General features: G+C 43.4%; 1 protein-coding gene across 1 annotated transcript in view; it reads left to right on the top strand.

The window, feature by feature from the left end:
- LOC141102409 (uncharacterized) overlaps positions 1-20,314 on the top strand; it is a 56,464-nt gene that overhangs the window by 16,421 nt on the left and 19,729 nt on the right. The window contains exons 5-7 of the mRNA XM_073591369.1: positions 2,732-2,907; positions 5,546-5,919; positions 16,181-16,419. Coding sequence (XP_073447470.1) covers positions 2,732-2,907; positions 5,546-5,919; positions 16,181-16,419 — 789 coding nt within the window. The remainder of the gene's footprint in view (positions 1-2,731; positions 2,908-5,545; positions 5,920-16,180; positions 16,420-20,314) is intronic.

Genomic DNA, 20,314 nt, shown 5'->3' with positions numbered 1-20,314 from the left:
GGGGGCCCGGCTGCGTGAAGCAATGTACCTGTACGTTGTTTGCTTCTTCTGGGTCTGGAGCGTGGGCACACAGTACCAGCGACCCACTGTGATTGGACACAGCAGGAGCCAATCTGCAGGTTTAGCGGTTGCTGGAGAGGCAGTATGGCGGTCTGCCTATGTAAAGCAGGCAGACCAACGTTCTGTCAGAGAGGAAGAGAGAGATCTTGTCTTCCTGCTAATCAGGAACACAGATCTCTCTCTTCCTCCAGTGTCAGCATCCCCCACACAGTTAGAAAGCATTCCCTAGGAGCACGTTTAACCCTTTGATCACCCCTTCCTTGCCAGTGTCATTTATACAGTTACAGTGCTTTTTTTTAGCACTGATCTCTGTATTAGTGTTACTGCTCCCCAAAAAGTGTCACTTAGGGGTTGATTTATTAAAGGCAGATAGACTGTGCACTTTGCAAAGTGCAGTTGCTCCAGCGCTTAGTAAATTAGTAGAAGCCCTGCTGACTTCCATCATCCAATCATGTGCAAGCAAAAATGCTGTTTCTTTTATTTTCCTTGCACGTGATTGGGTACTTTGTGCAAAGTGAAGTTTTGCCTCATTTACTAAGCTCTGGAGCGACTGCACTTCCAGAGTGCAATTGTACTTTGCAAAGTGCACAGACTATTTGCCTTTAGTAAATAAACCCGTTAGTGTCCGATTTGTTTGCCGCAATGTCACAGTCCCACTGAAAATCGCTGATCGCCGCCATAAAAATTTTCCATAGTTTGTAGACACGATAACTTTTGCACAAACCAATCAATATACGCTTATTGGGATTTTGTTACCAGAAACATGTAGCAGAATATATGTTGATGAATAAATTTGATTTTTTACATTTTTTTATTGGGTATGTTTTATAGCAAAAAGTTAAAAATTCAAACAAAGTAAAGGAAAAAAGGATTGCGCTAGGTGCATGAACTATATATAAAACGTGAGAGGAGTCCTGCTGCTGAACACTATAACCCCGATATGAGGGCACAGAGAATAGTTGTAAAATAGAAAGTGCAGCGCTGGACATATAACGTGAAATTATGTAAATGATGATAAATTAATAAATCAAATGACATATAACAGTGAATAGCTTCCCATCATGAATAACAAATCAAAAACTATATACCAATTAAGTGCTCAAAATATTTGCAAGAAAAAGTTAATTATTTGAACAATGTGAAAGTGAGATACGGGTGACGTCAGTTGTGACGAAACGGCCGTAGGGTCACAACGCAAACACGCATCGCGCATGCGCGATCTCATTTTAAACGGCGGTGATATCTTTTTTTTCCTGTATCTCTGCTAAGAACTATTTGTTCATGTTTTTAACTTGAAATAAAGCAGCCAAAGATTTTCTGCACCAGTGAAGTCTCTTTTTTTCTCTCTTGGCACTCATGGCTCACTTTTGCTGGATACGTGGATGCAATCATTAACTGCTCTTTGCGAAGCGTTCCTGGGATTATACCTTGTGAAGTGTTTCGAGTTACTGCTGACAAGCTGTCCATGAAGGAGGTGGGTGTTTATCTCAGCAGTGTCTTCCGGAGTGCACCCTCAGCGATCTACATCTTTCTACTAAGCCTGTTTTGACCCCCCTGAAAAAGGGCAGTCGCAGGCTTTCCGGTAAACCTCCATTACTTCTTCACCAGGTGGCGGGCAGCACTAGCGGTGGAATATTGACCCTGGGTCTTGCATCGAATACCAAATATATCAAAAATATTTTTGGACTTTATCTCACTTTCACATTGATCAAATAATTACCGTATTCAATTTTTTCTTGCAAATATTTTGAGCACTTAATTGGTATATATTTGTTGATTTGTTATTCATGATGGGAAGCTATTCACTGTTGTATGTCATTTGATTTATTAATTTATCATCATTTACATAATTTCACATTATATGTCCAGCACTGCACTTTCTATTTTACAAAAAGTTAAAAATATTGTTTTTTTTTCAAAATTGTCGGCCTTTTTTTGTTGATAGCGCAAAAAATAAAAACCGCAAAAGTGATCAAATACCACCAAAAAAAAAGCTCTATGTGTGGGAAAAAAAGAACATACATTTTGTTTGGGTACACTGTCGCATGAACGCGCGATTGTCAGTTAAAGTAACGAAGTGCCGTATCGCAAAAAATGCCCTGGTCAATAAAAACAAGGTAGGTCAAGCATTTAAAAATGGAAATTCAAATTTGAAACACTGCAAGCATAAGGCACGCATATTTATAACAATTTACAGAGCTATTTGTCCTATAAAATTGCATGTACATTTGTTCTGTAAAAATGCCTGCAAAATCCAACAGTATGTCACTAGGCTATTCTATTCCTCTTCTGGTCATATGTTCTTCATTCATACTGTAAGTATAACATGAATTAGGAAAATACCACATTATGGACACTAGATGGCGCTGCTAATTATAGAGATAGATACTTATTTACTAAGTTTGTCTGTTTCATCTAGTGGACTTAATGTGGTATTTTCCTAATTCACTGCATTCCAATGAATGAAAAACATTTGACCTCAAAGGAAAATTGCCTAGTGACGTTCGATTTTTGTCAGCATTCACACAAAACAAATGCACATGCAGTTTCACAAGACAGTCAGCTTTGGGAATTTTTTAGAATTATACTCCATAGTTGCAAAAATACCTAGGTCTAAATGAGCAGACTATTTTATCACAATGTATTCTAATATCATTTTTTTTCTTCCCAGCATCACTACAATGTCTCTCACGTGGAGCTGAGTACAGCCTTCCATATAATTTATTGGCTGCAGCCAACCTTAAAGTACTCGATATTCACCTCGAAGATCCTCAGTGCCAAGGAGAGCTGGAAGGGAGGGCAGTACTATTAAAAATACCATTCACTCGATGTGGATCCACTCTTCAGGTGAGAATTTGAATCTCTGCAATAACTGAATTATGCGCATAGAGAGGGAAGCTAACGAAAGACACACCCGTGTCTATGTGAGGCAGTGCAACCAGCGCAGTTGCTAAACAAAAGCTATGAGGAGATAACATATATGTCAGACTACATAAGTTGTGTATTGTATAGATGGAGTTCTCTATATGCTTTATCTTTACATGAGTCACATAGGGCATGCTGCAAAGTGCACATACACTATATTACCAAAAGTATTGGGACACTTGAACCTTTTTTTAATTATGTTTAAGTTTTATTAGGAATAAAAGAAGCACATATCTTTTAGAACAGATAGAAGCAGTACATAAATGAAAACATATATTGTAACCTCTACATACGGTATTGAAGAGAACATAAGATCATAAAAGTATAGAACATTTGACGTCTTGTCAAGAATGAGCAGCTGGTCCATCGTTAACTGGAAAGGCACATCAATTTAATCATTTGGGGGAGTCATCTAAGGGGTACACAGGTGATCGTAAGTATCTCTGGGAGATGGATGGGGATGTACTGTTCAGCGAGTGAATCCCATGTTCCAGGGCTTTGGGATGGGGATTTAGTATTATTTTAAAGAACCATATCCATCAGTGAGTGCAATAAATTAGGCTGTTGAGGAAGTAATGGGTATACTTGGGTATTTATGGTGAGCGAGTTGATGCTGAGATTTAGGGCGGGGTTGGCGTATGCCAACAGGAGTAGTAGAACCTAAAATGTGTTAAAAAAAGAACCGGTGTGCATTCATATAACGTAATGTAGTCAGTATTAAAAGTGAGGTCATTGTATGTCAGAGGGGATATTAGATAGACAAGAGATAGAGAGAGAATGGTAAGGTGGGGAAGAGGGTATAGTGGCAAAGGTAGGACGAAAGGGAAGGGATGAGGGACCATCTCTCACTCCCTTCAACCGATTATATGGGGAGAGAGGCTGGTCGTCTCTTTTTTAGGCAGTGGAAGTGATAGGTTAGGCGTTTATATGAAATGAAGATCTTTAAACCATAGGAGCCATATTTATTGATAACCATGAGGTCCCATTAAGGACTTGGGGTGGGGAATAGACCATGTGTATTGCTAGTGATTTGAAATATACAATGGGTTCATCCCCATTGGAAGGTAGGTTTTCGTGAGATAAAAACTTACCTTGCGCAAATAAATGGTGTATTGAGACGTTGTCATGGGGCCAGGTTTCCTTTAGGAAGTGGGAGTGCATGCCGGGGTGTGGGGGGGGGATTCGGGTTAGGACGGAAAGGGGTTAGGGGACCAGGAAAAGATGAAACGGTGGTGGATTTACATATGTTGCCAAAACAACATATAGTAGGTCCAATTAAAGGGTGTGTGCAAATTTCGATCGGGATGTGATTGGGGAGAAGCCATGTTAAAGAGTTTAAGGGTAGTTGAGAAAATGAGACCTCTAGTTCTACCCATTCTTTGAGCTTGTCGTGAATATTCCAGTCTAGAATCCTGGAAAGGTGACATACATGATAGTAGTTTTTAAGGTTTAGTAAACCTATCCCATCTTTATGTTTGGGTAGGGAAAGCTGGTCATAGCTGATCCTAGGCCTTCGGTTGCCCCAAAGAAATTTGGTGCATATACTCTTGTAAGATCTAAAAAAGGTTGCGTAAAGCTGGATTGGGGCAGTTTGTAGAATGTAGAAAAGGCATGACAGAGCGTTCATTTTAAGAATTCCCATCGATGGATTGAAACAGCAGGTTAACAACACAAACAGGCCTGGCAGGGAGGTTCACCTGTCCAGTGCCACTTACAACTGTGCAGCAGAGAGACAATAGTCTGAGGACAAGGGATGCTGACAGCATCTGCCAAGAGGAGTGATTTGTAGCCTTGTTGGCATAACCCAAAAGGAAAGCTTCCAGAGGAGGTAGGCATGATCCCTACTCTCTCTCTACTACACCGGAACCTCTCCCTATCATTGGCACTGTCCCTGACAGGCGGGGAACCTGTCCCTACCCTGTCCACTCGCATAAAGTGTGCCAAACCCAGAGGTCAGAGTCCTAAATAGACTCGGCTTGGCCATAAAGGTCACATGAGGCATGTGTATCCAATTGGATCACTGCTCTGGGTGATCAAGGAAGTCATAGAGAAACCCAGTTACTTTCAACTTCCTCTCCCATCCGAATTGCCGCTGCGGTCGAGCGCCACCTGCAGTGGAGAATACAGACTGCACCTGACTACAGGTACACTGTTTCAAAGACAGCAGAAAGGTCTAATTATAAGTGTACAGAGTAATGGCTAATAGTTTTAGCTAGTACTGAAATTCTAATTCTATGTCAATAGTATCCTAAATATCCACTGTATCCCAGCCAGTGTTCAGTCTGTGACAAAATAAAAAGTGGAATGTTTAGGTCCATTATTTTTCCATTTCATATTATTTTATTTAGTAATATGGAACTGTTTATGTATTTTACATTTATTTTAAATTGGTCCATTGTAGTCTTACAAAACTCTCTTACCTCAAGGGCATTTTACATTTGGATTAATCTCATATTGTAGTAAACCAATGCTTTATAAATCAACCACTTAGTCAGTCTAAAGTATGCACCCAATAAGTTGTTTTGGTTCTTTTTCTTTCTTTCTTTTTTTTTTTTTACAGCACGATGAGAATGGGAAGTCATACTATAAAAACACTATTTATGGAACCATCCCCAACACCAACGTCCATCGTATTGAGATCCCAGTTAAGTGCGAATTGGACAGCAACCAGACCATCAACTTCAACCTGTTCCCGCAAATTGCTAGTTCTGTTTCTCGAGGAGGCAACTTCAACGTCTCACTGAAACTCTACAAAAGCGCCAGCTTCACTGATCCAATTGTAGAGTTCCCAATTGAAGTTGACCTTCACAGTATCCTTTATCTGGAGTTGGTGGTTGAGTCACATCTTAAGGATCTGCAGATACTTGCCGAAAATGTCAAATCATCTCCTTTATCAAATGGCACAGAGAAATCCTACAACATCATCCAGCATGGGTGAGAATTACATATTGTTTAAGATAGGAAAGGTACAGGTTACAGCCTAGTTTAAAGACTGGGGTACCTGGGGCCCAAACGAGGAAACTAAATCGAGGGCCCACTCTGGGGAAGGACTGTGGGAAGTGGGTGTGGCTTAGTAAAAGGTTGGTATGGTTAATAGGTACAGTTTATCAACCGATTTATTCTTGACATTTTGTAATAAAATAAGGACAGTTTAAAAAAAAAAATCATCAGTAAGGTTGTGTTTCAGTCTTCCAACAGCCGAACCTACCCTATTACTGTGGCTACTTCCAAAAGACTGCTATGGTGCAAGATGTAATTGACAAAAAGAAGGGCAGACGGTCATTTTAGTAGTCCATATGAATTTATTGTTGATGTAATTGCGACACGCTGAAGAATATTGTACCCAACACATTTTTGGGGGGGTCAGAAACTACCCTTTCATCAGGACTGAAACCAGATCTATCAATAATCACGAATAATATGAAAAAAGTCAATCATGGTCATAAATAGCTGAAATAGCTGAAAATAGCTGAAAAGAATATTACCACTCAGAAGATACAGAAACTGCAGTGCTAAACAGGACATATCAATAATCAAGATAAAAAAAAAAATCATTATGGTCCTAAATAGCCAAAAAAAAAGAGTATTACGTCTCATAAAATCTATCACAAATACAGAGTAAATGTAGCACCCTCATAGTTGCTAGTATAGGTAAATTTAGTTCAGCCCTGTAGGCAGAGGAGCACAGGTTGATTGAGTTTAGGAGACTAGGCAGTGCTTCACAGGCTGTGGCTCTGTTACCTCCCGCTGTCTTCTGGAACTCACTGTAAACTTCCAGAACATAGTGGGTGGAGGGACAGAGGCTGCAGTCTAACTATATATGGAGTTTCCACCAATCCCTGGGAGGCAGACCTAAAAGATGGGGAAGCAGCCCATAAATATTCTGAAACCTGGCAGTCTGAGAGCAGAGTCCAGGGTCCAGCCGTCTGGGGGTGACCCCTGTGCTGGGAGAAGGAGTGAGAGAAGAGGAAAGAGAGAGAGAAAGAGATGAAGCTCCAGGACATCATTCATCTACAGTTTCAGCTAGATTTAGCTGCAGACTTCAAGCTAGAAGCAGCCTGTTCAGCAAAAGGTCAGTACAGCAGCCTTCTGGATTATTAAAGCTATATAAGGTAGGGTGGCCAGACCTCCCCGGCTCCCGGGGACAGTCTCTGGACTGAGGACACTGTCCCCGGACCAAGTCTGTCCCCGGCTTTGTCCCCAGATTCAGGGCCGGAACATAGACAGGGCATCCCATGCTGGCTGAGAAACAGCCTGGCTTGCTAGGATGCCGACGCCTTCTGCTGGACAATCTCACTGCTGCTTTTGCTGCTGTTCAGTGGAGGAGAGGCAGAGCCAAAAATTGATGGTATGGAGGGCTTAGACCGGGAGGTGAGCAAATGGGGGGGGGTCTGTTTGTACACAGGTGAGGGCAGTGGGGAAGCAAGGGTCAGAGCTGATGCAACTGCATGAAGAGATGGAGAGTTTAGCTGTTGTGGGGGAAGGGCTTAGAGGTGGCTGCAGAGATAATCTGTGAGAGAAGAGTACAGAGGTGAGCTATGGATGTGGGGGGCAGAAGTGTCCTCTGTGCAGAGCAAACCTCTGAACCATGAAATATATGCCTAACACCCTCCAGTAAATTATGTAGTCCTGTGCCCAGCGCTCTGTGTATTATGCAGTCCTATACCCAGTGCTCTGTGTAATATGTAGTCCTGCGCCCAGCGCTCTGTGTAATATGTAGTCCTGTGCCCAGCGCTCTGTGTATTATGCAGTCCTGTGCCCAGCGCTCTGTGTATTATGCAGTCCTGTGCCCAGCGCTCTGTGTATTATGCAGTCCTCTACCCAGCGCTCTGTGTATTATGCAGTCCTGTGCCCAGCGCTCTGTGTATTATGCAGTCCTCTACCCAGCGCTCTGCGTATTATGCAGTCCTCTACCCAGCGCTCTGTGTATTATGCAGTCCTCTACCCATCACTCTGTGTAATATGCAGTCCTGTTCCCAGCACTCTGTGTATTATGCAGTCCTGAACCCAGTGCTCTGTGTATTATGCAGTCCTGAACCCAGTGCTCTGTGTATTATGCAGTCCTGTACCCAGCGCTCTGTGTATTGTGCAGTCCCGTGCCCAGCACTCTGTGTATTATGCAGTCCTGTACCCAGCACTCTGTGTATTATGCAGTCCTGTACCCAGCGCCATGTGTATAATGCAGTCCTGTACCCAAAGCTCTGTGTACTATGCAGTCCCGTGCCCAGTGCTCTATGTATTATGTAGTCCCGTACCCAGTGCTCTATGTATTATGTAGTCCCGTACCCAGTGCTCTATGTATTATGCAGTCCTGTGCCATTTGCCAATTAAAAAAAAAATGTGCTCCCGGATTTCATTTTAAAAATCTGATCACCTTACCTTAAGGAGTCTGAGGGAAGCCAGCCATACACCCAAAAGAAGGAGAGGACACTGAAGTGCAATAACGTGTCTAAAACCAGGGGTTGCTTAAGTGCTGTGCAAGACAGCTAGGAGCACTCTAATGCCGCTAACTTTGGGCCTAGAGCAGCCAGGTGTTGTGCAATACAGCCAGGTTCTGTGTGTTCAAAGTTACTTTTTGGGACTTGTATTCCCTGTTTCAATTGCAACCTTATTCTCACTGATGTGCAGCACAGTTCAGTTTGGATTATAACAGCCAGAGACTTTAGCAGGTCCTCCACCAATTGTTTGGAGTTCATAATTTCTTCAGTTCTGGGCATCCCATGTACCCCCAAATCCTATACAAGTTGCATGCTCTCAAAATAAACACTAAAAACCAAAACCCCTAGACTGTTTATTGAGCCATTGGAGAGTGTGTGGAAAATTCCTTTTGCCTATCTGTGGGTGCTTGTGAGAGGGAAATAGGGCCGAAGTCCCTTCTGGGGTAGCACTACATAATTAACAATATAGGATTTAAGGTGTAGGGGGAACGTATATTAACCTGATCCAAGAGATTATTATTATTATTATTATTATTATACGAGATTTATATAGCGCCAACAGTTTACTCAGCGCTTTACAATGTATAAGGGGGACAACACAATTACAGTACAGTTCAATACAAAAGGTACAGGAGGGCCCTGCTCGTAGAGCTTACATTCTAAAGGGAGGGGGTGGTATGAGATATGCAATATTATGTGTTTATACATCATCTGCCTATAAACATGCAACATAAACCTGGATATATATACAGGTACTAGCAACATTTTTTTTTTTTTTTAATACCCTGTTTCCCCTAAAATGAGACCTAGCGTGACTGTCGGCGATGGCTTCAATATAAGCCCTTCCCCCCCAAATAAGCCCTAGTTAAAGTCTTTGTAGGTCTTATTTGCAGGGTAGGGCTTATTTTCGGGGAAACAGGGTAGGGCTTATTTGGAGGGTAGGGCTTATATTGCAGCCATCACCGACAATCACGCTAGGTCTTATTTTAGGGGAAACAGGGTAACATCATTTGATTTTCTATTTGTTAGTGAGGTCAACTCAGCATTTTATTTTAACTACAGTGACAAGAAAATTTAAAGGAGCAGGATGAAAAATGTTTCTAAAAACAAAAAAATAATTTCCAATAGTAAATGTGGTTTTTGTTCAGTAAAGTCCATTCATTCAAAAATCAAATGCAAACAGTAAACAACAGTTTGTTTAGTACTTTTTATTAGTGTATTGTCAGGTTTAGACTGTTAGCTCTCTGTAATAGTGGATTTATATATATATACAGGGCTTTTTTTCTCAGAGAATAGGTGCAGGAACTCAACCACACTCGCCACACACACATACCTGCCACATGGCATCAAATAGTAGCTCTTCCCTTTGCATACAACTCCTCCCTCCACTGCCCTCATCTTTTCCCCCCTCCTTAAAAGCTCCAGCATCTGTCATATTTCTTACCTTTGTTGCAATATTAAGCTGAAGCACCTATCCGGCTGTAGTACCTCCCAGCATACTATACTATACTACAGTCACTTGCAAGGGAGATCATGCAGTAGGAGCATCAACAACTGGTCACCAGGGAAAAAAATGGAGACCACAGAGGGTGCAGCCTACCATGCACCCTCACGTGCCCATGACTGCACTGAACCCTGGGCACCTGTTCTGTATCTCCCTTGTCCCTGTCCTGCACTCAGTGGGATCTGCACAGGGGATCTGACCTACAGTATGGGAGCTACTGGGAGATACTGGGAGATAAGCTATCACTTGTAAACACAGAAGCTGGACTTCAGTGTTACCAAGTGATAGTGATGAGCAGGGAGTAGAAGACCTGAGCCAGAGGTGGTGGAACTGAGTTCCCCCTAGTTCCTGCTGAAAAAAAGCCCTGTGTATATATATATATATATATATATATATATATATATATATATAATAATATATATATATATATATATATATACATACACATATATAGATAGATATATTCTACACACACATATACACTATAGATATACAGTATCTCACAAAAGTGAGTACACCCCTCACATTTTTGGAAATATTTTATTATATCTTTTCATGTGACAACACTAAAGAAATGACACTTTGGTACAATGTAAAGTAGTGAGTGTACAGCTTGTATAACAGTGTAAATTTGCTGTCCCCTCAAAATAACTCAACACACAGCCATTAATGTCTAAACCGCTGGCAACAAAAGTGAGTACACCCCTAAGTGAAAATGTCCAAATTGGGCCCAATTATCCATTTTCCCTCCCCGGTGTCATGTGACTCGTTAGTGTTACAAGGTCTCAGGTTTGAATGGGGAGCAGGTGTGTTAAATTTGGTGTTATCGCTCTCACTCTCTCATACTGGTCACTGGAAGTTCAACATGGTTCTTCATGGCAAAGAACACTCTGAGGATCTGGAAAAAAAGAATTGTTGCTCTACATAAAGATGGCCTAGGCTATAAGAAGATTGCCAAGACCCTGAAACTGAGCTGCAGCACGGTGGCCAAGACCATACAGCGGTTTAACAGGACAGGTTCCACTCAGAACAGGCCTCGCCATGGTCGACCACAGAAGTTGAGTGCACGTACTCAGTGTCATATCCAGAGGTTGTGTTTGGCAAATAGATGTATGAGTGCTGCCAGCATTGCTGCAGAGGTTGAAGGGGTCGGGGGTCAGCCTGTCAGTGCTCAGACCATACGCCGCACACTGCATCAAATTGGTCTGCATGGCTGTCGTCCCAGAAGGAAGCCTCTTCTAAAGATGATGCACAAGAAAGCCCGCAAACAGTTTGCTGAAGACAAACAGACTAAGGACATGGATTACTGGAACCATGTCCTGTGGTCGGATGAGACCAAGATAAATTTATTTGGTTCAGATGGTGTCAAGCGTGTGTGGCAGCAACCAGGTGAGGAGTACAAAGACAAGTGTGTCTTGCCTACAGTCAAGCATGGTGGTGGGAGTGTCATGGTCTGGAGCTGCATAAGTGCTGCCGGCACTGGGGAGCTACAGGTTATTGAGGGAACCATGAATGCCAACATGTACTGTGACATACTGAAGCAGAGCATGATCCCCATCCTTCGGAGACTGGGCCGCAGGGCAGTATTCCAACATGATAACGACCCCAAACACACCTCCAAGATGACCACTGCCTTGCTAAGTAGCTGAGGGTAAAGGTGATGGACTGGCCAAGCATGTCTCCAGACCTAAACCCCATTGAGTATCTGTGGGGCATCCTCAAACGGAAGGTGGAGGAGCACAAGGTCTCTAACATCCACCAGCTCTGTGATGTCATCATGGAGGAGTGGAAGAGGACTCCAGTGGCAACCTGTGAAGCTCTGGTGAACTCCATGCCCAAGAGGCAGTGCTGGAAAATAATGGTGGCCACACAAAATATTGAGACTTTGGGCCCAATTTGGACATTTTCACTTAGGGGTGTACTCACTTTTGTTGCCAGCAGTTCAGACATTAATGGCTGTGTGTTGAGTTATTTTGAGGGGACAGTAAATTTACACTGTTATACAAGCTGTACACTCACTACTTTACATTGTAGTAAAGTGTCATTTCTTCAGTGTTATCACATGAAAAGATATAATAAAATATTTACAAAAATGTGAGGTGTGTACTCACTTTTGTGAGATACTGTGTATAAATATATAAAACCACTTGCTGACTGACCTATAGTACTTGTACTGCTACAGGGCGGCAGCTGTGGGCAGAGTCATGTAAATATACGTGATTCTGCATTTCCGCCTGCAGGGGGCACACTGCTGGCGGGCTGCTTCTGCTGTGATAATTCACAGCAGAAGCTAATCTGCAAGTTCCAAGTACTCGATGTCCTGTCGGCTCTTGGCAAATCATCAGTGGAACACCAACAACTGAGATATGCAATGTAAACAAGGCATGTCTCAGTGGTGTCAGGGGGAAAAGGTGTGGTCCTATTTCTCTGCAAAGCAGAGATAAGGATCGGCTCTATTCCCCTAGTAAAAGCTGCACACAGTAAACACAAAAACACTCCCTAGACACACAGTTAAGCCTTTGATCACCCTAGATGTTTAATCCCTTCCCAGCCAGTGTCATTGGTAGACTGACAGTGCATATTTTTAGCACCGATCACTGTATTAGTGTTCCCGCAAAGTGTCGAAAGTGTCAGTTATGCCGCGTACACACGGTCGGACTTTCCGGCATACTTGGTCCGGCGGACCAGAGTGTGCCGGACAATCCGCCCGTGTGTGGGCGGCGGCGGACTTTTCCGGCGGACTTCTTCCCAAAAGCCCGCCGGACCTAGATTTTAAACATGTTTGAAATCTTTCCGTCGGACTCAGTTTCGGGCGGAAAGTCCGCTCGTGTGTGTGCTGGTCCGACGGAAAGCCCGCTCGTGTGTAGGCTGGTCCGACGGACCAAATACGACACGAGGGGATGGTATTGCATCTCGCGCTCGCTGCAATAGGAAAAACAAATCTTCCTATTGCGGCGAGCGCGGGGCATACCAGGCCCTTAGGTCTGGTATGGATTATAAAGGGGAACCCCGCTACGCCGAAAAAACGGCGTGGGGTCCCCCTAAAATCCATACCAGACCCCGATCCGAGCACGCAGCCTGGCCGGTCAGGAAAGGGGGTGGGGACGAGCGAGCGCCCCCCCCCCTCCTGAACCGTACCAGGCCGCATGCCCTCAACATGGGGGGTGGGTGCTTTGGGGGAGGGGGGCGCCCTGCGCCCCCCCCCCCCAAAGCACCTTGTCCCCATGTTGATGAGGACAAGGGCCTCTTCCCGACAACCCTGGCCGTTGGTTGTCGGGGTCTGCGGGCGGGGGCTTATCGGAATCTGGGAGCCCCCTTTAATAAGGGGGCCCCCAGATCCCGGCCCCCCACCCTATGTAAATGAGTATGGGGTACATGGTACCCCTACCCATTTACCTAGGAAAAAAGTGTAAGTAATAAAACACACTACACAGGTTTTTAAAATATTTTATTAAACAGCTCCGGGGGGGATCTTCCTCCGGCTTCGGGGGTCTTCTTCCGGCTTCGGGGGTCCCTCCGCTTCATCTTCTCCCGGCGTCCGGTTGGTTCTTCTCCGCTCTCCGGCCTCTTCTCCCGGTGTCGCAGGTCTTCGGCCGGCCCCTCCGCTCTCTTCATGTAGCTCTATTGCGAGCGGAGGTCCGGACTTCTGGGCTTCTTGGCTTCTTGGCTTCTCTTCTCTTCTCTTCCCCCAGATGTTGACACGACGCTCTCTCCGGCTGGACTGGTCTCTGAGGGCTGCGTTGTGACTTATATAGGCGGAGACCCCGCCCCCATATGATGTCACAGTCCCTGGGCATGCTGGGACTGTGACGTTTTAGGGGGCGTGGTCGACCACGCCCCCTAAAACGTCACAGTCCCAGCATGCCCAGGGACTGTGACATCATATGGGGGCGGGGTCTCCGCCTATATAAGTCACAACGCAGCCCTCAGAGACCAGTCCAGCCGGAGAGAGCGTCGTGTCAACATCTGGGGGAAGAGAAGAGAAGAGAAGCCAAGAAGCCAAGAAGCCCAGAAGTCCGGACCTCCGCTCGCAATAGAGCTACATGAAGAGAGCGGAGGGGCCGGCCGAAGACCTGCGACACCGGGAGAAGAGGCCGGAGAGCGGAGAAGAACCAACCGGACGCCGGGAGAAGATGAAGCGGAGGGACCCCCGAAGCCGGAAGAAGACCCCCGAAGCCGGAGGAAGATCCCCCCCCGGAGCTGTTTAATAAAATATTTTAAAAACCTGTGTAGTGTGTTTTATTACTTACACTTTTTTCCTAGGTAAATGGGTAGGGGTACCATGTACCCCATACTCATTTACATAGGGTGGGGGGCCGGGATCTGGGGGCCCCCTTATTAAAGGGGGCTCCCAGATTCCGATAAGCCCCCGCCCGCAGACCCGGACAACCAACGGCCAGGGTTGTCGGGAAGAGGCCCTTGTCCTCATCAACATGGGGACAAGGTGCTTTGGGGGGGGGGGGCGCAGGGCGCCCCCCTCCCCCAAAGCACCCACCCCCCATGTTGAGGGCATGCGGCCTGGTACGGTTCAGGAGGGGGGGGGGCGCTCGCTCGTCCCCACCCCCTTTCCTGACCGGCCAGGCTGCGTGCTCGGATCGGGGTCTGGTATGGATTTTAGGGGGACCCCACGCCGTTTTTTCGGCGTAGCGGGGTTCCCCTTTATAATCCATACCAGACCTAAGGGCCTGGTATGCCCCGCGACGGGGCTAGCAAGGTGTCAATCTCGCCGATAAAAGCGGCAAGATTGACATCCTTCTCTAGTCCCGTCGCACCTGAGTCACGTTCAAAATGAACGGACTTGTCCGTGTGTGGGCAAGTCCGTTCATTCTGAAAGTCCGCCGGAACTCCGGCGAAAGTCCGTCGGAAAGACGGGCGGACTTAGCCCGCCGGAAAATCCGGGCGTGTGTGGGCAAGTCCGTCCGTTTTAAAGTCCGGCGCACCTGGCGGACAAAGTCCGTCGGAAAGTGTGCCGGACCAAGTAGGATAGAAAGTCCGACCGTGTGTACGCGGCATTAGTGTCCGACAGTCTGCTGCAATATTGCAGTCCCGTCACCATTACCAGTATAAAAAAAAACAAAAAACAATTCCATAAATATCTCCCATAGTTTATAGATGTTATAACGTTTGTGTAAACCAATCGATATACACTTATTCTTTTTTGTTTTTTTTTTAAAACATGTAGCAGAATACATATTGGCTAAAATTGATAAAGAAATTTGATTTTTTAAAAATTTTTTTATTGGATTTGATTTATAGCAGAAAGTAAAAATATATATATATATTTTTTTTCAAAATTGTTAATCTTTTTTTTGTTTATAGTACCAAAAATAAAAAAGGAATGGTCATAAAATACCACCAAAAGAAAGCTCTATCTGTGGGAAAAAAAATGACATCATTTTTTTTTTTTTGGGTACAGAGTCTCACAACCACGCAATTGTCAGTTAAAGTAACGCAGTGCTGTTTTGCAAAAAAATGGCCAGGTCATGAATGAGGGGTAAATCTTCTGGAGGTCAAATATATATATAGATATATCTATATATATCTATATATAGATATATTTATATAGATATATATCTATATCGATATATATAGATATATCTATATATATATAGATATATATATATAGATATATATATATCTTTATATATATCTATATATATATATATATATATATATATATTTCTAGGGTCCATATATTGTTACATTTTTAGGATTTTCTAACCTCTTTGCTGGTGTTTTTTTCCTTTTTTATACAAGTTTAGCCCTATTCATCGCAAACAAATTTAGGTTAAAGTGGCACAACAAAACTCTTTTCTTTTTATCCATGTTAATCCAAGATAAGAGATTGGGGGAACTGGTATCACCAAGACAGAAAGAATGGAGAAGGAAAATAATCTGGGCTCAAACCAAAGGCCATCCATCATGTTTCACCATGCACAGCCACCATGGCCCAAAAGGAAAGCAAAATGCAGTACAGAAAACAGTAGTCTCTACACTCCGAGAGGAAAAGCCTTGTATAGGAATGGATAGACACATTTAAAGATGCTTTACTATTCTTAATCTTAGCCAACACATTCATGGTTTTTAACCGTCACCTATGGCTATGAGTAAAAGTTATTTTAAGTTCCTTTTTGAGCCAGTGCTCCATTCCCAAAGTCTATTTTCTTGGTTTGTTATCATTTTCCCATCTGAAATTTTATGAAAAGCCAAAGAATAATAAATTTATATTTTCTTGATTTTTTTTTTTTTCCAGGTGTCTCCAGGACTCTACCCTGCAGACCTATCCGACTACAGACAGGCGATTGCAGAGATTCAGCTTCCACGCGTTCAAGTTTAAAGATGTCCCGGGAGTTTATCTCTCCTGCGATGTTGTCATCTGCCACAATCGAACTTCTGCAAACCGCTGTGCTCAAGGCTGCCTTTCCTCAAGACAAAAGCGTGATATTCACAACTCAGATTCAGCCAGTTTGGCTGTGGGTCCCATCCTCCTCAGTAAGTTAAATCAATTTTCCTAATTATTCCTCTCCATATCTTTATTCTGTGTTACCATAAAGCTGAACTCCACTTGTGATTTTTTTATTGCTTAGTTACAGGTGGGTCAAGTCCTGGGAAAAAAAGTGTGAGAACTCACCCAAGACCCCCCCCCCACACCTCAAAAATAAAAAGTGTGTATATATATATATATATATATATATATATATATATATATATATATACACACACACACACACGAGGGGTTGCTGATAAGTATTGAGCCTTACCCAGGTATGCAATATTCATACTTACATTTCCCCAAGCAGGGCTCGAGTCCTGCAGGAACACATGGGAACGGCGTTCCTGTACTTTTTCCACAGCAGGAACACCCCGTTCCCTTTGTGCTGTGGCTGCAGCAGCGCCCAGGACCGATCCTGGGAGGCTCAGATGCAGTATTGAGCCTTACTGAGAAAGAATTGAACTAGGTAACTGTAAATTGCAGGGTTTACTGGCCAATTTGTCTATATTCAATGGTGCAAAAATCAACTACCTATGATTTTAACTTATCTTTCTTTTTCAGATCAAAGGTGAACATGGCAGCACCTCCAGAAAAATTCAATGGGGAAGAGCATAGGACCATAATCAAGTTCCTGTTTCTCCAAGGAAAAGGCCACTGTCACCCAAAGTTTGTGACGATTCATCATGGATCTGCTTTGCACCTTTGCTTGGAGAACCATGAAATTGATTATGGTCCTATTATCTTCCACATTGAATTTTGAGGTACTGCCATGTTCACTTTGGACCTGAAAAAGAAAGATAAGTTAAAATCATAGGTAGTTGATTTTGCACCATTGAATCAAGACAAATTGGCCAGCACACCCTACATTATACAGCTTCCTAGTTCAATTTGTTTTGGGTAAGGCTCAATACTGCACTTGAGCCTCCCAGGATCGGCCCTGCTGTGGAAAAAGTACAGGAACGCCGTTCCCATGCGTTCCTGCAGAACTCAAACTCTGCTTGGATCAATGTAAGTATGAATATTGCATACCTGAGGGACCTTTGTGGAAGCAGACAGTCACTGTAGTAGTCAATGCCACTACAGTGATCACCATGGTCTCTCATAGTTGCCAACATTGTAAAAAAAATTTTAGGGACACTTTTTTGGCTGTAGGTGAAATCACATTATAATTAGGGGGCGGGGCATGCGTTAGTAGGTGCGGCATAGCAAAGTAAAGATGCGGCGTGGTTTACTCGAATAGTGGACGTGGCTTAAATGGGCGTGGCTCAAAGTGGGTGTGGTTAGAATGAGATGAATGAGGGATGGAGCGGGAAGGGGGGGAGAAGGATGGGGGGGGGGGGTGGAGAGACAGCAGCCCCAGATCCTACACCACAAAAGAAATGTGTACTCCAGAGTTTAACAATCAGCAGCTAAAGATACTCCAAACACCTGGTGTTAGCGCTTCAATCATCCCGGCATCATGGTTATTATGGTGTCAGGATGGTTGAAGCGCATTATTTCTATTACATTGTAATATAGAATGAAATCATTCAACTCACCATAATGCAGAATCAGTGGGACCCCTGAGTGTGTCACCTGCCACGTCCCCTGCCACCAGGTGCCCCCAGCAGAGTCCGTCCTTGCATCAGGTGCCCCCAGCAGAGTCTGTCCTTACATTAGGTGCCCCCAGCAGAGTCCGTCTTTACATCAGGTACCCCTAGAAGCAGAGGCCCTCCTTACAGATCTGTGTCCCTGGCAACAGAGCCCCTCCTTACATCTGGTGTCCCCAGCAGCGGAGCCACCTTTACATCTGGTGTCCCTGGCCAGCGGAGCCCCTCCTTACAGATCTGTGTCCCCAGCAACAATGCCCTCCTCACTTCAGTGTCACCAGCAGCTGGCAGCCCTCCTTAGAGCGATCTGTGCCCCCAAGCAACAGAGCCCACCTTACTTCAGTGTCCCTGGCAGCAGCAGCTGAGCCCTCCTTACAGAGCGATCTGTGTCCCCCAGCAGTGCGACAGCTACAGTTCCCGGCTTTCTCGTGTGTTCAGTGGAGAGGGAAGCAGCCGATTGGCTGCCCCTCCCCACTGAACACAAGGGGAATGTTTTTCCTAAAACAATCCCGGTTTTCCAGGACAAAGGCAAAATCCTGGGAAATTAATAAGGATAAGATCTGATCGGAACGAGAGTCCCAAAATCGGAATTGTCCCAGGGAAAAAAAAATAAAAAAATAAATAAAAAATTGGACTGTTGGCAAGTATGCAGTCATCCTGACACCATACCAACCATGGTGCCGTGATAATTGAAGTGTGCGTTATTTCTATTACATTGCAAAGAAAGAGAGAAAGAAAGAAAGAAAAGAAAGAAAGAAAGAAAGAAAGAAAGAAAGAAAGAAAGAAAGAAAGAAAGAAAGAAAGAAAGAGGAGGACAGAAAGAAAAGACAGAGAGAAAGAAATAAGGACAGAGAAAAAGAAAGTATAGACAGAAAGAAAGGAAGAAAAGAAGAAATAAAGGACAGAGAAAGAAAGAAAGAAGGAAGAAGAAGGAAAAGAAGAGGGAGGACAAAAAGAAAGAGAAGGGGAAGGAAAGACAGAGGGAGGACGGAAAGGAAAGAAAGAAAGAAAGAAAGAAAGAAAGAAAGAAAGAAAGAAAGAAAGAAAGAAAGAAGAAGAAAGAAAGAAAGAAAGAAAGAAAGAAAGAAAGAGAAGAAAGAAAGAAAGAAAGAAGAAGAAGGGGGAGGACAGAAAGGAAGGACAGAGAAAAAGAAAGAAGGACAGAGAAAAAGAAAAGACAGAGAGAAAGAAAGAAGGACAGAGAAAAAGAAAGAGAAAGGACAGAGAGAAAGAAAGAAGGACAGAGAAAAAGAAAGGATAGACAGAAAGAAAGGAAGAAAAGAAGAAATAAAGGACAGAGAAAGAAAGAAAGAAGGAAGAAGAAGGAAAAGAAGAGGAGGACAAAAAGAAAGAGAGAGGGAAAGAAGAAAGAAAGAAAGAAAGAAAGAAAGAAAGAAAGAAAGAAAGAAAGAAAGAAAGAAAGAAAGAAAGAAAGAAAGAAAGAAAGAAAGAAAGAAAGAAAGAAAGAAAGAAAGAAAGAAAGAAAGAGGAGACAGAAAGAAAAGACAGAGAGAAAGAAAGAGGAGGACAGAGAAAAAGAAAGTATAGACAGAAAGAAAGGACAGAAAGAAAGGAAGAAAAGAAGAAATAAAGGACAGAGAAAGAAAGAAAGAAAGAAAGAAAGAAGGAAGAAGAAGGAAAAGAAGAGGGAGGACAAAAAGAAAGAGAAGGGGAAGGAAAGACAGAGGGAGGAAAGAAAGAAAGAAAGAAAGAAAGAAAGAAAGAAAGAAAGAAAGAAAGAAAGAAAGAAAGAAAGAAAGAAGGAAGAAGAAGGAAAAGAAGAGGGAGGACAAAAAGAAAGAGAAAGGGAAGGAAAGACATAGGGAAGAAAGAAAGAAAGAAAGAAAGAAAGAAAGAAAGAAAGAAAGAAAGAAAGAAAGAAAGAAAGAAAGAAAGAAAGAAAGAAAGAAAGAGGACAGAAAGAAAAGACAGAGAGAAAGAAATAAGGACAGAGAAAAAGAAAGTATAGACAGAAAGAAAGGAAGAAAAGAAGAAATAAAGGACAGAGAAAGAAAGAAAGAAGGAAGAAGAAGGAAAAGAAGAGGGAGGACAAAAAGAAAGAGAAGGGGAAGGAAAGACAGAGGGAGGACGGAAGGAAAGAAAGAAAGAAAGAAAGAAAGAAAGAAAGAAAGAAAGAAAGAAAGAAAGAAAGAAAGAAAGAAAGAAAGAAAGAAAGAAAGAAAGAAAGAAAGAAAGAGAAAGAAAGAAAGAAAGAAAGGACAGAGAAAAAGAAAGAAGGACAGAGAAAAAGAAAAGACAGAGAGAAAGAAAGAAGGACAGAGAAAAAGAAAGAGAAAGGACAGAG

The sequence above is a fragment of the Aquarana catesbeiana genome, linkage group LG07 (assembly GCF_042186555.1).
Source record: "Aquarana catesbeiana isolate 2022-GZ linkage group LG07, ASM4218655v1, whole genome shotgun sequence".
In the NCBI taxonomy this organism is placed as follows: Eukaryota; Metazoa; Chordata; class Amphibia; order Anura; family Ranidae; genus Aquarana; species Aquarana catesbeiana.
Note: the sequence above shows the minus strand (reverse complement) of the source record. Positions and strands in the feature narration are given on the sequence as shown.